Source organism: Rhipicephalus sanguineus, chromosome 1, assembly GCF_013339695.2.
Source record: "Rhipicephalus sanguineus isolate Rsan-2018 chromosome 1, BIME_Rsan_1.4, whole genome shotgun sequence".
Classification (NCBI taxonomy): domain Eukaryota; kingdom Metazoa; phylum Arthropoda; class Arachnida; order Ixodida; family Ixodidae; genus Rhipicephalus; species Rhipicephalus sanguineus.
In genome coordinates this window covers 111,093,879-111,112,752 of record NC_051176.1, presented here as the reverse complement: position 1 = coordinate 111,112,752, position 18,874 = coordinate 111,093,879, and the positions used below count along the sequence as shown (strand labels likewise).

General features: G+C 46.5%; 1 protein-coding gene across 2 annotated transcripts in view; it reads left to right on the top strand.

The window, feature by feature from the left end:
• The window catches only part of LOC119396026 (putative methyltransferase C9orf114 homolog), a 40,835-nt gene that overhangs the window by 5,821 nt on the left and 16,140 nt on the right, over window positions 1-18,874 (top strand). For both annotated transcript variants that reach the window (XR_005184375.2, XM_037663067.2), the window contains exons 4-6: window positions 9,443-9,513; window positions 10,027-10,315; window positions 17,374-17,636. Coding sequence is in view for 1 of the 2 variants with exons in the window: in XM_037663067.2 (XP_037518995.1) it covers window positions 9,443-9,513; window positions 10,027-10,315; window positions 17,374-17,636 (623 nt within the window). In the remaining variant the exon portion in view is untranslated. The remainder of the gene's footprint in view (window positions 1-9,442; window positions 9,514-10,026; window positions 10,316-17,373; window positions 17,637-18,874) is intronic.

The following is an 18,874-nucleotide window of genomic DNA, read 5'->3' as shown; positions in this document are numbered from 1 at the left end:
GTTTCGACCTCCTCCCACGCCTAGCCGTGCGTGGCTTTGCCGTGTCCGGGGAAAAGGGGATCCTGGGGGTTGAGCCGACGCCGGGTGATTGGACCTTTAAGGCCCCCCGGCAGAGGCAACACACCCCTTTGGCCCCGGCTTCACGTAGACGGCACCCCTGGGCTGACCCACCCAAGAAAACCGGCAGTCGCCTTTTCCTGTCTCTATTTCTCCCCTCATCTTCGTCTTTCTCTCTCACTTTTAAACTTTCCTGTCTACTTCTCCCTTCTTGTTACTTCCGATTTTTCCTGGCGGCAAGGGTTAACCTTGTGTAGTTACTCAACCTTGGGTAGTTATATTTGGTTATAGCGGCACTGTACGGCTGGCGTCTGCAGCCTTATACGTCTAAGGACCTCAGCGTCCCCTAGTTGGACTCCATGGTGGGTGGCCGCCAGTGCTGCCGAAACAAAAGAAAACTATCATGGGAACGCCTTCATTCCCCCGCCTACTTGATCGTCTCCCTCACAAGAGGGTACGCACCGAAGAATTATCATGTTTCAACCAACTGAGACCATCCTTTCCGAAATTCCATGTAATTCATAGTGAAACACCAGACAAACAAGCCAGATCTATTTCCCCATTTGTTGTGGCAAAGTCACTGACCGAAGTCTTTGGGCCAGGCTACAAGGTAACTAAGATGGCTAGCGGTGACCTGCTTGAGCTACCTGAAAAACACCACTACGAAAAACTTGGCAGTCTAGCAACATTTGGCAACATTCCAGTATCTGTTACACCCCATCGATCGATGAATACGACACGCGGTGTTGTCTCGGAAGCAGACCTCCTTGAACTGTCCGAACAAGAACTCCTAGAAGAGTGGAAAGAGCAAAATGTTACTGATGTGAAACGAATAATCATCAGACGTGATAACAAAGAATTGCCGACCAAGCACCTAATACAGTAGAACCCCGCTGTTACGTTCCTCACTGCTGCGTTTTCCCGGCTGTTACGTCGTTTTCCGCCGGTCCCGGCATAGCTCCCATAGGATACAATGTATTGGGAACCCCGCTGTTACGTCGTAACTGTCGGACCGTTCCCGTATGATACGTCGCGAAGTGCGCTCGGATCGGACCGAGTGACTACCGAAGAGAGCGGCCATGGTGCATTTTCACGCAGCTTGGCCTGGTTTGACCGTAATATTAGCCGCATGAGAGGCGCAAGCAACAGGATCTTTCAATTGATACAAACAAAAGCATGGCCTTCGAGAGTCACGTTCCAAAGATGACGTCTATGACGTAATTGCTCGCAAAAGCAAGGCCTTCGAGATTGGCATTTACTATTGACAAAAGCATAGCCTTTGAGATTTGCATTGCACAAACATGGCGTCTGTGACGTAATTGCTTGCGAAAGCAAGGCCTTCGAGATTGGCATTCACTGCCATCGCGTTGGCGTAGACTCATCATCATCGTTATTTGTCGGAGGACGGGAGGAGTTCGAGCTGGTTGGAGCTCGCATGGTCGTGCGCGCGGTTCGCGGTCGGACTCGCCGCGCTGGTTGTGATTGCGTGTGCTTAGTTCTTTCATGCCTACAGCTGCTGGTGTTAAAAAAAATCACATACGTTGATTACATTTTGTGGATGAGGCCGTCCCCAGCTCCGCGTTTCTATCCATCGACTAGATCGCGGCTGAGCGCGCCAATTTTCGTGCTGCTCTTAAGCATTGAAATAAAAATCGGTACCACTAAATATTTTGTCGTTTTTCCTGTTTTTCGGCTCTTACGTTTCCCGTCTCTTACGTTTATTTCCTACGGTCCCTTCAAAAACGTATCAGCGGGGTTCTACTGTATTAACTTTTGCATCTAGCGTGCTACCTGCAACGATTGAAACAGGTTATATCAAACTTGCTGTCTGCCCGTACATCCCCAATCCTAGACGGTGCTACAAATGCCAGCGATTTGGCCACGGCTCGCAGAGCTGCCGTGGTCAAGAAACTTGCGCAAGATGTGGAGGCCAAGGCCACCCCTCTGATAACTGTTCAAACACACCTCACTGCGTCAATTGTGACGGCGATCACGCAGCCTACTCGCGATCCTGTCCCAATTGGAAAAGAGAAAAGGATATAATCACCCTCAAGGTCAAAGAAAACATCTCATTCAAAGAAGCTCGTAAAAGGTGTACACCCTTTCACAATACACCCTACGCTGATGCGGCGCACCGGGGGGCAATGTCGCACCGGCCCCCGCCACTCCCTCGGCCTGCGCAGAGCGAGCCGTCGGTAGTGGCGCCCGCCCCCTTGGCAGCAGTAGCCCAGTCTACTCCGCCAACTCGCGAACAGGGACCGGCGACCTCAGGGTTGTCGGGTCTCAAGGCCTCGTCTTACCAGGCGAGGCCCAAAACCCGAACTGCCAGCTCGCACGCGCAGGCATCCAGTGCCTCGCAAGAGGCAATGGACACAACGTTGGCACCCCTGGTGCCAAAAGATCGGCGTAGCTCCCTGGAGCGCACTAAGAAAACTAAAAAGCCGATAAGGGGGCCCGACGACGGCCCTCCTACTTGAGTTGCAACTTTCCACTTAAACCTCAGCCACTTCCTTTTCGTACACACAGCACTACCTTACTTCCAATATGGAAACACAAATAATACAATGGAACGTCAGAGGACTCCTTAAAAATCTCGACGACGTCCAAGAACTATTACACAAACATACACCAAAAGTGCTGTGTGTGCAAGAAACACACCTAAAATCAAAACACACCAACTTTCTACGCAGCCACATTATTTTCAGAAAGGACCGGGATGACGCCATGGCGTCATCCGGTGGTGTAGCTGTTATAGTTAATCAAGGAGTAGCGTGCACACATTTACCACTACAAACGTCCCTGGAGGCAGTGGCTGTACGAGCGGTTCTTTTGAACAAACTCGTGACCATTTGCTTTCTCTACATACCTCCACACTACCACCTAGATAAACACGAATTCCAGTCCCTAATAGATGAACTTCCAGAACCTTATCTGATTCTTGGGGACTTCAACGCACATAGCAGTCTATGGGGTGACTCTCGCTGCGATGCGCGAGGTCGTCTAATTGAACAATTCCTTTTCTCTTCGGGTGCTTGTCTGTTGAATCAGAAAGAGGCAACATACTATAGCCTCGCTAATGGTACCTACTCGTCTATAGATCTGAGCATTATATCTCCATCGCTTCTACCCTTACTTCAATGGAAGGTCATTAATAACCCTTATGGAAGCGACCATTTTCCTATAGTTCTGAGCACACAAATATTAAATGAATGTCCCCTACAGGTTCCCAAATGGCACATTGACAAAGCTGATTGGGAACAGTTTCGTAAGACGGCTCTCTTAAGTTGGACAGACATGTGTGATTTAAGCATAGGTGCAGCTGTAGACTACTTCACAGCTTTTTTGATTAATGCTGCCACCAAATGTATCCCACAAACAAGTGGACTGTCTAGCAAACGACGGGTCCCATGGTGGAACAATGAATGCCGGAAGGTGCGCAAAAAACAAAACAAGGCATGGAGGTTGCTTCGGGACTCTCCGACAGCCGAGAACCTTGACAGTTTTAAAAACATAAAATCTCAAGGCAGGAGAACGCGCCGACAGGCAAGAAGAGAAAGTTAGGAGAAGTTTTTAACGGGGATCAATTCGTATACACAGGAGGCAAAAGTCTGGAATATGGTTAGTAGGGTAGCAGGGCGGCAAGTACATTCACTTCCTCTAGTAAGCACACAAGGCGACACCTTGGAAGACCAGGCAAACTTCCTCGGCGCACGCTTCGAACAAGTGTCTAGTTCCACGCATTACTCTGAAGTCTTCCAACGGTACAAAACAAGAATAGTACAAAACACGAGGCATACAACCAACCCTTCAGCTTAGCTGAGCTCCAGGTATCGCTTAACAGCTGCAGTAATTCCGCCCCAGGTTCTGACCGTGTGGTATACGACATGTTGAAAAATCTACCTACCGAAACTCAAAGAAACTTACATTCCTTGTTCAACGCTATCTGGTTTTCCGGCGAAATCCCCTCGTCTTGGAAAGAGGCCATTGTCATTCCTGTTCTTAAACAGGACAAGGATCCATCCTCCGTTACGAGTTACAGGCCCATCGCACTAACAAGCTGCCTGTGCAAACTTTTTGAAAAGATGATAAACCGCCGTCTTATACATTTCCTGGAAACGAACAATCTACTTGACCCGTACCAGTGCGGATTTCGCGAGGGTAGATCCACGACGGACCACCTGTTACATATTGAGGCACAAATCCGTGACGCTTTTGTACACAAGCAGTTCTTCCTTTCTGTGTTCCTTGATATAGAAAAGGCTTACGACACCACATGGCGCTTTGGAATATTAAGAGACCTGTCCCACCTTGGTGTACGTGGTAGAATGCTAGATATAATAGAGAGCTACTTGTCGGATTGTACGTTCAGTGTCCGAGTAGGAAATGTTCTATCAGTACCATTCCTTCAAGAAACTGGAGTACCACAGGGAGGTGTACTTAGCTGTACACTCTTTATTATCAAAATGAATTCCTTGCGTCTTTGCATTCCACGAAATATGTTTTACTGCACATATGTCGACGATGTCCAGGTCGGTTTTAAATCGTGCAACCTTTCCATGTGTGAGCGGCAGGTCCAGCTAGGGCTGAACAAGATCTCCAAATGGGCAGATGAGAATGGTTTTAGTCTTAATCCTAAAAAAAGCACCTGTGTCCTGTTCTCTCGAAAGAGAGGCCTTCATCCTGACCCAGACATTGAGCTGTATGGCCAACATCTCTCCGTGAAGACGGAGCACAAATTCTTAGGCCTTATCCTGGATAATAAGCTGATGTTCGTATCACACATTAAACAGTTAAAAAACAAATGCATAAAAGCAATGAATGTTCTAAAAGTGTTGTCACGCACTGCGTGGGGTAGTGACAAGAAGTGTCTGATGAATTTGCATAAAAGCCTCATACGCACTCGCCTGGACTACGGGGCAATAATCTATCAGTCTGCGACACCAAGCGCCCTAAAGGTGCTTGACCCTGTCCACCATCTAGGCATTCGACTATCTACGGGCGCCTTTCGCACCAGCCCCCCCGTGGAAAGCCTTTACGTCGAATCGAATGAGTGGTCGCTACACCTCCAGAGATCTTACCTATCATTTGTATATTTCCTCAAAGTGAACGCAAACAATGAACACCCCTCACACACTACAATCAACGAGTTGTCTGCTTCTGAACTTTTTCACAACCGTCCTTCTATGAGACAGCTGTACTCACTTCGTGTGAGGGGCCTAGCTGAAGAAATGGGTGTGCCACTTCTCGAACACTGTCTAATGGCTCCCGCTGCCCATCTCCCGCCGTGGCAGTGGCAGCTCATAGATTGCGATGTTTCTTTCGTCGAAGTTACCAAGCACGCGCCACTTGCGCATATCCGTACACACTTCCTCGAATTACAATACAAGTACCCACACCCTGAATTCTTTACAGATGCCTCAAAGTCTAACACTTCTGTGTCGTACGCAGCCGTTGGTCCATCCTTTTCCGATTCCGGTATTCTGCACCCTGATTAAAGTATCTTCACGGCAGAAGCTTACGCGATACTTGCGGCAGTTAAACACATAAAACAACTGAAACTACAAAAGGCAGTGATATATACACGGATTCTTTAAGTGTAGTGAAAGCTTTAAAAACTATGACAAAGCACACAAATCCTGTCCTTGTTTCGCTATACTCTATTTTATGCACGATCTACTCCCTCAAACAACATGTCGTAGTGTGCTGGGTGCCTGGGCACCGCGAGATACAAGGCAACATGTTGGCGGATCAGCTAGCAGCATCCGCCCATGAAAACCGTCCCAATACAGCCGTAGCTATCCCTCCGCTAGACTTAAAACCATTCCTCAAAAGAAAGCTCAGGGCCTTTTGGCAGAGCACATGGGATAGGCACACACAAAATAAACTGCATGTTATCAAGCCGCAACTAGGTAATTGGACACCAGTATAAAAGTCACGCCACACAGAAGTTACACTCTGCAGACTTAGGATTGGCCACACATACAGTACAGATTCATACCTTTTGTCCGGAGGCGATCCACCTTTGTGCGACTACTGTGGCGATCCTTTAATCGTACTTCACACCTTACTACAATGCACGGAACTAGACGCTCTCAGGAGAAAGCATTTTTCATCTGCATACCTGCAGTTCCCACTTCATCCTGCTATGTTCATTGGCAGAGAACCCCTTTTTAAATATCAGTCCCTCTTTGAATTTTTAAAAAGTGTACATAATTTCAACGTAATTTTTCCAGGCGCTCCGTAGCGCGGCTTCGTGATTGAGGCTGCTGCTGCGGTTTCTATCAAAGGAAGCACCTGCCTCCCGGCCTTTGGGCTCAAAGGCCTTGAGGAGGCGTTCGTGCTGTTTTCCTGCTACTCACTTGTAAATACCACACTCGCTCGTCATTCAACCCACACCCATAGATCACATCACTTGTCACTGCCATAATTTTATACTTTATACACCCCTTTTACGCTTATTTATAGCGCGTGATTTTAGGCCTCTATACAGCTATAATACACCCTGTCGTCGAAATCATTGGTCATCGCCAACACCACACAAAAGACATGGCGCTCTTTGGCCACCCATGGCCCTTGCGCCACAAAACACCACTAATCATCATCATCTCACTTTGTCGCCATCTTCATAAGCACAGCCTTACCTGTAGCATGAGCATATAACAGCCTACGAAAAATCTTTTGGTTGGAAAATAATCTTGCAGGAAAGGCTACTTACAGATTTTTGCACATTGTCCATTGCATACTGGTAGGGTTGCACTTTTGATTGCATGGACAGAGCAAGGCACACAGAGCAAACTGCTAGGATGCACCCGTTTGTTGTTTGGTGTGTCTCACTTTGTCGCCATCTTAATAAGCACAGCCTTACCTGTAGTATGAGCATATAACAGCCTACGAAAAATTTTTTGGTTGGAAAATATTCTTGCAGGAAAGGCTACTTACAGATTTTTGCACATTGTCCATTGCATACTGGTAGGGTTGCGCTTTTGATTGCATGGACAGAGCAAGGCACACAGAGCAAACTGCTAGGATGCACCCGTTTGTTGTTTGGTGTGTCTCACTTTGTCGCCATCTTCATAAGCACAGCCTTACCTGTAGCATGAGCATATAACAGCCTACGAAAAATTTTTTGGTTGGAAAATATTCTTGCAGGAAAGGCTACTTACAGATTTTTGCACATGGTCCATTGCATACTGGTAGGGTTGCGCTTTTAATTGCATGGACAGAGCAAGGCACACAGAGCAAACTGCTAGGATGCACCCGTTTGTTGTTTGGTGTGTCTCACTTTGTCGCCATCTTCATAAGCACAGCCTTACCTGTAGCATGAGCATATAACAGCCTACGAAAAATTTTTTGGTTGGAAAATATTCTTGCAGGAAAGGCTACTTACAGATTTTTGCACATGGTCCATTGCATACTGGTAGGGTTGCACTTTTGATTGCATGGACAGAGCAAGGCACACAGAGCAAACTGCTAGAATGCTCCCATTTGTTGTTTGGTGTGTCTCACTTTGTCGCCATCTTCATAAGCACAGCCTTACCTGTAGCATGAGCATATTTGTCAGTTAGATGGGGAGGAGGCAGAGGTATGCCTCCCCGCCCTCCAAACATGTCCCTTCGGACCGCAAACTTTTGGGAGCCTCAATTTATGTTGTGGACACATGACATACTGCTGCAATGAACCTTGCATAAATTACCCATGCACTGTCACTGTTTCCCTTGCTGAGGGGAACCAGTGAGTTGAGGAGAGTTGCAAGAATTTAAACATTTGCTCATTATATTTCTGTTCGTATTACGTATCTTTCAAACATTTCTGTGGGACTATATTCTTTGAAAGCATTGCACTTGCGTCTGTGTGTTGCTCAGGTTGCAAGAAATTGTTTTCCAGGTTCCCTTTAATTGGGCATTTTCTGACTGAACTTCATGTTCACATGTCCCTCAATGAGCTTGAAGCATTTGTGCGAGCTGTATCTGCATAGTCTGTATTAAAATGAACTTGGTAAGTTAAAGCGCCGCTGACGCAAAAATTTTGGGCTGCTGTTTTTTTTACTGCAATATGTTCGTTATAACACGGCAGATCGCTTGGTGCACTGTGTGACAGGTAATTATTTACAGACCAGGAACTGTTTTGGTTTGGGAGAGCTTGAAAAATGACAAGCCGTCAGGTGCAACTAACGCCACCTAGCGTGTGCACTGTGGTAAACAAACTCGACCATGTGAACACACAGAACTGTGACGCACTTACACGCTGCCTGTATTGTCTGCTTGTGTTTCTTCACTTGCTACACGTGCTGCACAATGTCGTCATCACCGTTATTGTTGTGGCGACTTTCTTGAGGCTTCCACACTTTCAACACTTTCGCCATGGGCACGCACTTGTGAGCAGCCGCTGAATAGTAGTCTGCTGGCACAAGTGCAGCAAAAGGGCAATGTCGACTATGACATCATCATTACTAGCTACGTGAACTTGGAGCTCGTCTACAGTGGTGACGTCGCAGAAGTTGGGGGTCCCCTTTAGGTCGTCTTAACCGATGTTGATGTCATGAGGTGCGGTGCACAGCACTCCATTGTGTATGCGAACTTCAGTTTTCATATAAATTACCTTATAAGCTATATTTGCTGTTGAGGTTTGGTAGATTATATGTGCGTATTCATGGAAATTGATCCCACTGGCTATCTCAGCAGTGAAATTTTCTGTCAATGCCCCTTTGAACTTTGAAGGCATAGTATTATTGAGGCATTAGTTTGAATGACATTGTTACAGGGAATTGGTTTTCGTCTTTGTGATGATTGGGTCCTGGTCAAGACTTCAAAGAAGTAAATGTCCTTGAGTTATTCCCATTCAAGAATTACTGTGGCAGCAGCTGATGGTTTTTCTTCTTCATTATATAGTATAGTTGACTGCTGATTTTGCATTTATTCATTTAAGCTGCATTTAAGCTGCATTATTCATTGTGCTGCTGGGATAGTAGAAGGAGTGTCACAGTTGATGTACTAGCTATACTTGTTATTATTTTTAATGTTGCCACTTATTTCATTAAATTGCAATTAGTTCATCTGTCATACTTCAATTAAGAATATACTGAAACTACTAGCATATGCAAGCTTATGATATTCATGCCTTCCAAGCATTACACTGTTTTAAGGCTCATGATGTGGTCGATTGTGTTTAATTATCACACAATACACATTTTCGATGAAAGCGAAAATGTTTGAGGCCCGTGTACTTGGATTTAGGTGCACGTTAAAGAACCCCAGGTGGTCGAAATTTCCGGAGCCCTTCACTACGGCGTCTCTCATAATCATATCTTGGTTTTGGGACGTTAAACCCCAGATAAAGAAAAAAAAATCATACATTTTCTTCAGGAGCTCTTTTTTTCCCCTTCCAGATTGCAAGGGCTGCAGTCGTTTTTTGCGTGGATGAAATCGTTGTCTATGATGATGATGGCTCAACTACACGGTATGTTTGCACTAGTTTGGATGCCACCTAAGATACATGTACTTGAAATGATCTTTAATGATAGTATTTAGGAGGCATAACAACTGTAATAGAAGAGACTCGTCTAGTCTCCTTGTATTGGTGGACAAAGCAATGTAAGCAATTGTGGCCAGAATCTAGGGTTCAGCATTGTTTGACTTTGTACTGTGAGGAGATAGCTTTATGAAGGCAGATAAAGCTTGCTTGCTTGCTCCTCTGCACACTGAAGGAGTTTTAGTTTATTTTAAATTGAGCCACCTGAAATCTCTTTCAGCATTACACATCCATTTCATGCTCTGAGTGTTGTAACTATGCTTTGCTTGTCGGCATTACTCGGTGTACTATCATTTACTCACGCTTGCTTCGTTTCATCACTGCACTATCAAGAAAACGATTCATATTATAACTAGTGCGGGATGAATTTTCTGGTGGTTTTGCAGCATGTGGTTGGAGTGGTTATGTAGAGAAAGCCCCAGTGGTACTGGTTTTTTGCAGTGGTGCAAATGGGACTGCTGTGGATGGAGAATTTGGTGGCCTTGCCAAATCTGGTCAAGGCGTGGTGCAGTTGGCACGTGTCCTACAGTACCTCGAGTGCCCGCAGTACCTACGCAAGCATCTCTTTCCCTTGCATCGTGACCTGCAGTTTGCAGGGTTGCTGAATCCACTGGACTGCCCACACCACCTGCGCGCCACTGAGGAGAGTCCGTATCGTGAAGGAATTGTGGCACGGCTGCCTGTTAAGGAAGGCAGTGGGTCTTACGTCAACTGTGGGCTCAACAAAGAGGTGGCGTCATCCTTCCTTGTTATTGTGGTCATTTTTGGGCTTGTGCGAATATTCGAGCAGTTCGAATATTCAAACGAATATTACAGTAATCGAATTCGCTTCGAAACGATTTTATTTTATTATAAATATCGAAGTATGAATGAAATCAATGAATAGACATATGTAAACCGCATGTGACCCCCCTGTAAATGCGGTTTCACTGCAGCGCAGGGGTGCTATATCGTGAATACACCTTTCCTGGGGAAATCTGCACTGCTGCGAAGCCCCACTTCAAGGTTAAATGAACAAATTACCCTCACATCGATTCATCATTTTTTAAGTTTAAAAGCTCGTTGTACCGGCTTCTATGCTCTAAGTATAGTAAATTTTAAGACGTAACATATTTTACAGGTTATCACTTGCATTCTACCGAAAGCCAAATCCTGCTACTATTCAAAGTTGCTTCCACTTCCCTTTGAACCAAAAAGAATGACATTTGCACATTGTTTCAATTTTTAAAAAGCATTGTGCAGGTTAGTTGGTTCATGACAAATGCACTCATTTTTCTTTATAAGATGTGATATATAAGATTCGAATTTGATTCGAAATTATTCGACCAAATCACTATTCACTTCGAATTCTCTTCGAACCTAATATATTTACTATTCACACAAGCCTAGTCATTTTCTTAGTTTCAGTGCTCTGTTCTGACAGCAGATTCATTGGTACACCCTGTTGCAAGAGGTAAAAAAAATCACACAGTTCCTTATGCATTTGCGTTAGACGACTGGAAGGTGAAAGCTGTAGTGGACGCTGAGTGCTTTGTATAGTTGCTAATGGATGGCGCTGTGGGCATGGGAGCGGCCCCTGTCATCAGATACATAGGACGGGGACGGATTGAATAAAGGGGGCATTCTTGTTGTGGCTACGAGCCGTGCTCGTGTCTTTACTGGGCGTCTCCGAACATGGTGTCAGAAGTGGGCGACTAATGCGCAGTTATGGACTCGACAGACCCGACAACCGGTGCAGACGCTCCCAAGCTCAACGTTGTGCGCGTCGGTTTGCCAAGACTTCAGCCTCCGTCGCCGTTCAACTTCACAAGCCCGGGGGAATGGACAACATGGATAACAAGGTACGAAGATTACGCCTTTGCTGCAGGGCTCAACACAGCTACTGACGAGGTGCAAGTGCGAACACTCTTATACTGCATGGGTTCTCAAGCACGTAGCGTCTTGTCGTCGCTAGGATTGTCTGCTCCAGAAAATCTCCCGTTTGCGGAAGTCAAGGCTAAGCTCACCTCGCATTTTGTTCACCCTGTCAATGAGATTTACGAGAGCCGTCGATTTCACCGCAGAGTACAACAACAAGGGGAGCCGGTGGACGAATTTTTTACGGCACTTCGGAATCTTGTCAAACGTTGTGGGTACAACAACGCCGAGGTCGAAGACCGACTTGTGCGAGACAAGTTTGTCGTTGGTTTGCGGAACGAGACGCTGTCGGATCAATTGTGCCGATGTACTAAACTTTCGGCAGAGGAAGCGTTGTGCCAAGCGCGTATTCATGAAGCAGCCGAAAAAGAGCGTCAATCCCGCGCAGGTCTCGGCGAGAGCGGGGCTTTCGACAGCTTAAACGTGGACGCGGCGCAACGCGCGAAGAACGCGTCACCGCGTCGCAGCAAGTCTGTGCAGTCAACTCGGTCTACTTGCGATTACTGCGGCCGTGGTCAACACTCTCGAAAAGAATGCCCAGCTCGCAAGGCCACTTGCAATTTCTGCAAGAAGCAAGGTCACTTTATTGCTGTTTGCCCGGGCCAAGCATCGGAAGGAGCTGTTAGGTTCAGTTGAACTTCACGCGCTCAGTACGCGTCGGGCACGATATGCCGACATTCATGTGAATGGTCACCTCGCTCACTTCCAGATAGACTCGGGAGCAGAAGTAACGGTGGTATCGCCTTCTTTCCCGGGATTACCGGCCGTTTTGGATAAAGTGAACGCCGAAGTGTCTGGTCCTGGAAATCAAAGATTGTGCGTTCTGGGAACTTTCACTGCTACTTTGCAGTGGCATAACAAGGTCTCTGTGCAAAGACTGTATGTCATCAAGAACCAGACGACACACCTTCTGGGATTACCGGCAATTGAAGACTTGGGCATCGTTCAGTTTTTGGACTCTGTGGAAGGTATTCCGTCACCCCAAGCTAGAATTTTTCGTGGCCTCGGGGAAGTGCAAGAAGAATACTATATTCGCGTTGCTCAAGACGCTCGCCCCTTTTCATTGAGTGTTCCTCGACGAATACCTCTACCGCTACTCGAGCAGGTGAAGAAGTAATTGGATGAGATGGAAACCCAAGGAGTCATTCGCAAGGTTGACACGCCTACCGCATGGTGTTCAGGCCTCGTCGTTGTGCCGAAGCCATCGGGCGGGTACAGGCTGTGTGTCGACTTGACGAAGCTTAACAAGGTTATCCAGCGGGAACGCTACATTCTGCCAACAGTGGAAGACATCTTAGGCCAGCTTGGTGGGGCACGAATTTTTTCTAAGCTCGATGCAAGATCCAGCTTCCACCAGATCAAGCTCACTCGTGACAGCGAAGAACTGACAACATTCATCACACCTTTTGGCCGCTATTGCTACAAGCGTCTTCCCTTTGGCATTGCGACAGCGCCCGAGTATTTCCAACGCTTCATGTCAAGATTGCTCGAAGGCATCACTGGAGTCGTCAACATGATAGACGACATACTCGTCTTCGGTAGGAACCGTCAAGAGCACGACGAGCGTCTAGCTGACGTCTTGGCGCGTTTGACTCAAGCGGGCGTCACTCTTAACGAAAAGAAGTGTCAATTCAGAGTATCTTCTGTCAAGTTCTTAGGAGTAGTCGTCAGCCCGCAGGGAATTAGTCCAGACCCGGACAAAGTGAAGGCTATCATGGATCTTCCACCACCAATCGATGTCAGTGGTGTTCGCCGATTACTTGGAATGGTAAACCATGTGGCTAGATTCATTCCAAACCTGTCTGAGATCTCTGCACCTATTCGTGCTCTCCTCAACAAGAACAACGCATGGAGTTGGGGTTACAACCAAGAGCAAGCGTTCAAGAACATCAAGTCTTTGCTCAGCTCGGACATATGTATGGCTATGTACAATCCCCATTACCCAACTGTAGTATCGGCTGACGCAAGCTCTCATGGCCTCGGAGCCGTCTTACTCCAGGATCAACCTTCGGGAATTCGACGTGCTGTCGCCTATGCTTCCAGATCTCTCACTGCTACAGAGGGACGCTACAGTCAAACGGAAAAAAAATCTCTGGCTGTCACATGGGCTGTCACCCGGTTCGACCAATACCTACGCGGACTATGCTTTGAGGTCGAATCCGATCATCTTCCGCTTTTAGCCCTCCTTTCAAGTAAAGATCTGGACGTCTTGCCACCTCGAATTCAACGTATGCGGATCAAACTGATGCACTATCAGTTCTCTGTCAAGTATGTTCCTGGAAAACTGCTAGCTACAGCCGACACACTATCACGAGCGCCTTGCGACTTGCCAACTTCCAAAGCGGTCAGCAGCTTGGAAATCTATATAGGGGAAGTTCTTAAGGATCTACCTCCACAACTGGCAGGTCAGCTTGAGGAGATCCGTCGTCTTCAAGCTCAAGATAGTGAATGCTCTTCGATTATCACTTATTGTGAGAGAGGCTGGCCGTCCAAGAAGAGAGTTCCGACCCATTTAGCACCATACTGGAAGGAGCGAGAAAGACTGAGTGTGTACGATGGGTTAATAATAATAATAATATCTCGGGTTTAACGTCCCAAAACCACGATATGATTATGAGAGACGCCGTAGTGGAGGGCTCCGGAAATTTCGACCACCTGGGGTTCTTTAACGTGCACCTAAATCTAAGTACACGGGCCTCAAACATTTTCGCCTCCATCGAAAATGCAGCCGCCGCGGCCGGGATTCGATCCCGCGACCTTCGGGAGACCACCGTGGGTTACTCTTACTGGATCGCCGCATTGTCATCCCGTCGCCTCAACGCAAGGACATCCTCTCACTGCTGCACGAAGGTCATCAAGGTGTCCGCCGCTGTCAAGAGCGCGCCCGAGAGTGCGTTTGGTGGCCCCATTGCAATCAGCATATCGAAGACCTTGTGACTCAATGTGCTAAGTGTGCTGAGACTCGAGCCGTGCGTTCTGAGCCACTGATACCAACGCCAACACCGGAAAGACCATGGCAACGCCTGGGAATCGACTTGTTCCACTTGGAAGGACGTGACTACGTCCTGATTGTCGACTACTACTCCAGATTTCCCGAAGTAGTCACATTGGGAACTTCGTCAGCAAAAGCGGTCATTGCTGCCATCAAGAGTAGTTTTGCTCGCTTTGGGATACCAGACGCTGTGCGGACAGACAACGGACCTCAGTTCGCGTCCCAGGAGTTCGCCAACTTTGCACGAGCGTATGGATTCTGCCATGAGACCAGCAGCCCTCGATACCCTCAGAGTAATGGGGAGGCAGAGCGCATGGTGCGCACTGTGAAGGATATGCTAAAGAAAAGCTCGGATCCGTACCTCGCCCTGCTCGCATACCGAGACACACCTGGAGTTTCGGGCGTCTCTCCAGCTCAGTTACTTATGGGGAGGAGACTGCAAACTCGTCTTCCGGTTCTGCCGGAACGACTTCTTCCGGCCTTACCTAATCACGAGGAATTTCAAGCACAGAATACTGCTGCGAAGTTGCAACAGGCGCAGGACTACAATCGCCGTCACGGTGCCACTCCTCTGATTCCTCTCAATATAGGGGAGGAAGTGTGGATAAAAGATATAGGTTGCAGCGGTCGTGTTCTCAGCCCAGCTCAGCGACCAAGGTCGTATGTGGTTGAGACTCCCAGTGGTGTTGTCCAGAGGAACCGTTGCCATCTGGTGCCGTTCGTGGCTGACCAAGATGCCCAAGGACAAACAACTATGGCTTCATCACCAACACATGGAACCTTGGCTTCAAGTCCACCGAGAGCACCAGCCTTGAGGTCATCGCCGGAAGCATCCTCACCAAGTGCTTCATGCGCATCCCCTGTGCCTGTGCCGCCTGGAGAGATGCCTCCCTCGCCTGATGTGCAAACTTTACCTGTGCAAGCAAGTGTGCCGCAGTGTGGTGAACCTAAGCGTACGCGTTGTGGCCGTACCGTGAAACCGCCGCGCAGGTTGAACCTGTAACTGTCCCGGGAGGGAAGATGTAGTGGACGCTGAGTGCTTTGTATAGTTGCTAATGGATGGCGCTGTGGGCATGGGAGCGGCCCCTGTCATCAGATACATAGGACTGGGACGGATTGAATAAAGGGGGCATTCTTGTTGTGGCTACGAGCCGTGCTCGTGTCTTTACTGGGCGTCTCCGAACAAAAGCCATCTTCTTCTTTTTCTTCTCTGTTGATTCTACTGATCGCCCCTCGAAAGCTTTTTCCAACCTGTGTGGTTTTGCACTGCCTCCGGGATTGGAGGCATTGGAAGCATTCTGTACCTTGCGTTGTTTTGCAGTGCCTCCGGGATCAGCCCACCTTTGACCCAGAAACAATGTCATATGATGATGTCATCATGTGACATCCTAGTGATGATGACATCACAAATTTTGACATCATGATAACGTTGTAAGGTGGCACCATCAGACGATGCTGATTTTTTATGTCACTCGTGTTGATGCTGGATGGTCACTTTTCGTGTTTAATTAAGCGTGTAAAATATTTTCTTTAAAAAAAAAGCTTGGCAACAGCCAGCTTGCCTCTTTTTCTTCTTCTTTTTCTTTCTTTTTTTTCTTTTTGCAACAGGCTGTAGATCATATCTTTTTAGTTCATCTGAACACCCTGCTGAAAACAAAGTGGGATGTGCTGCTATAATCCCTATGGTACATGCAAGTGCAATACAGCTGAACTCATAGCAAACCTGTCATGTGTTAAATTGGAAAAGTGAGCGTGCACACTTCATCCACTATAAACATGGTTTAGAGTGCTGCAATATGATATCACATGAGTGCAGTTGCATTTAATTTTTTTTGTTTTCATACTTTACAGGCTTTCATTAAATGCCAGAAAAAAGCGCCTCAGAGGAGGTACACTGTTAAAAAAAAAAAAAACTGGATTGGTTGTTTTTGAACCCCTATTCTATGCAAAGAAATGCAGTTAGTTTTAAAATGAATAATAATTTTTTTCCTGATTCAACATAGTTAAATAAGTAAGCAGCATATAAAGTACTCTGACCCTCATATTGAGAAATATGATTTAACTTGAAGGCATGACTTGACTTGGTCAAGTGTGACTTGAGATTACGTCTGATGTGAACATGCCCAAGATATGCCTTGGGTGCATTCCCATCAGTCATTCAAAGTCAAATCGCGGCTTCAAGATGGGGAATGTGTGCTGCATGGTGGCAAACATGTCATTGGTTTCACATGGCTGCGGTTTACTGTTTTTAAAACCTTGGTTAAAATTGCATGAAACACTCATTATATAATAAGTATCCCTTGTTTTTATAATTCTTTTACCTTGCTCCATAGCTATTGAAGAGCAGCTGGCTAAACCGCAGTGGTTTGGGTAGTCCTCCCGGCCTTTCCATTCAGTGGAATGTCTTGAAAGACAGTTGTGCCATTTTTTTTTTTTTGGTTAGGAGCCTGCTGTGGCGTTGTGCTGCTAAGCATGTGGTCACGTGTTCAATTTCCGGCCATGGTGGGCGTGTTTCGATTGGAGTGAAGTGCAAAATGCCTGTGTATGTGGATTTAGGTGCACATTAAAGAAACCCAAGTGGTCAAAATTAATATGGAGTCCCCTAAAATAGTGTGCCTCATAATAATATTGCAGTTTTGGTGCGTGAAACTCCAGATTTTTTTTTCTTTGGTAATGATTTCGTTTTAAATAGTACCATTATAGGTGGATTTGGCTGGGTACTTGTGTGGAGTTTTACAAAGTGCACGTTGCATCTCTCCTCTAGTTTTACCTATGATCTAATGAAGGATAATGCATAAGCACTACGAAGCATTTTGATGTTTGAACTTTCATTCATTGTCAGCATAGCACATCCACACTACTTTCTTATTCTGCTGCAGGTGAAGATAGACCGCTGTCTGCAACCAGGAGTGCGAGTTACTGTAAAAATGAAAGAAGGAGTCCCTGGCAAGAAGCTGCGAGGTACTGCTGTGTCACCGTCGTGTCCTCGAACAGAAGCAGGCCTCTACTGGGGTTATGAAGTCAGGGTAGCTCGTAGTCTTGGTGCAGTCCTGGCCGAGTGCCCTTTTCCAGGTGGCTACGACATTACCCTGGGCACTTCAGAACGAGGGACACCTGTTGATGAGCTCGAGTTACCTCATCGGTAAATACTCATTCTAAATATTACTATATATCTGTGTTCTAAGAGGAAATTTGTACATACAGAATTTCTGGTTATAATTTGTCCCTGAAAATGCATTTCTAGCACAGTACATATTAGTTGGTTTTACGTTATGCTCACAACGCTTAAGCTGCATTTAACTACTAGCTGTTCAGAAGAATACATCTCGAGGTTATGGTGCTGGTGAAAATGTTTCAATTTAACAGAAACAAGCATAGTTCTGTTCTCTAAACAACAATTTATATTTCTGTACTGGCACAGGAACTTGTGTAAAGATTACACTCTAGTTGGCACACTGTGGTGAAGCATTGTACTAAAATAGGCTTATGTGCTGTGTTAGGGACAGCAAGCGCGTTGGAAGAGGGGAGGTGTCGTGGTAATCTGTGGTGGGTACGGAGGCTGGACGATCCAAGGTAGCAGTGGATTACAGTTTTTGAAAAGGCTGCTGCTGCTGCTTATGGGCTTTGATAGGAGAGTGCTGGTCAACCACTGTAGCCAGTGATTTATAGGCAGTAGTAGGCAAAGCTGCACGTGTAGTGCTAAGTATAAAGCGAGGTCAACTTTTCAGTTAAATGAGCTTTCATAATCTGCAGCTGAAATGAGGAGGGGCACCGGCTGCTTTGCCATTATAAGAGCAGCATCTCTAGGAACAGAGCTAGCGTGCACTGGCAAGTGTACTGGTGGTCTTGGAGATTACAATATCAATTGTTGAGTGACAGTGTGTTAGTGGTATTGGCTCGGTATAACACAAGTGACCAACTCAAGTATATAGTGTTTGAAAGAGCATGTGTGTAGTACACCGAGCACTGCCTCTCATAAATGTAGGACAAAATTAAACATTAACCCCTCCTGTGCCACGTTGTTATAATGAGTTCTGACCAAAAACCGCCAATATCTTTTTTTATTGTGGACCCCTCTTGCAAAAATGTTTTAACTCCTCCGTGCAAATGAACTCATTCCTGCTTTTGTTGCCCAATGGAGTATATGCTGCCATCCATCAAATGCTGGCGAAGCACCAAGATCAAGCGAGCTTAATCACAGCAGTGCAAAAGTCGAAGTACTGCAACAAGCTGAGGTCGTTCTTGGCTGTCTTTACCAGATGCGCCCATGGATGTGCCCAGTTTATCCATGGGACAGAGGGGGTTAAGCAGATGAGTCAGTCAAGACTGGAAAGCAAATGTGATTTTTTTTTAATGTATGGATAAGTAAGCATAAGCATT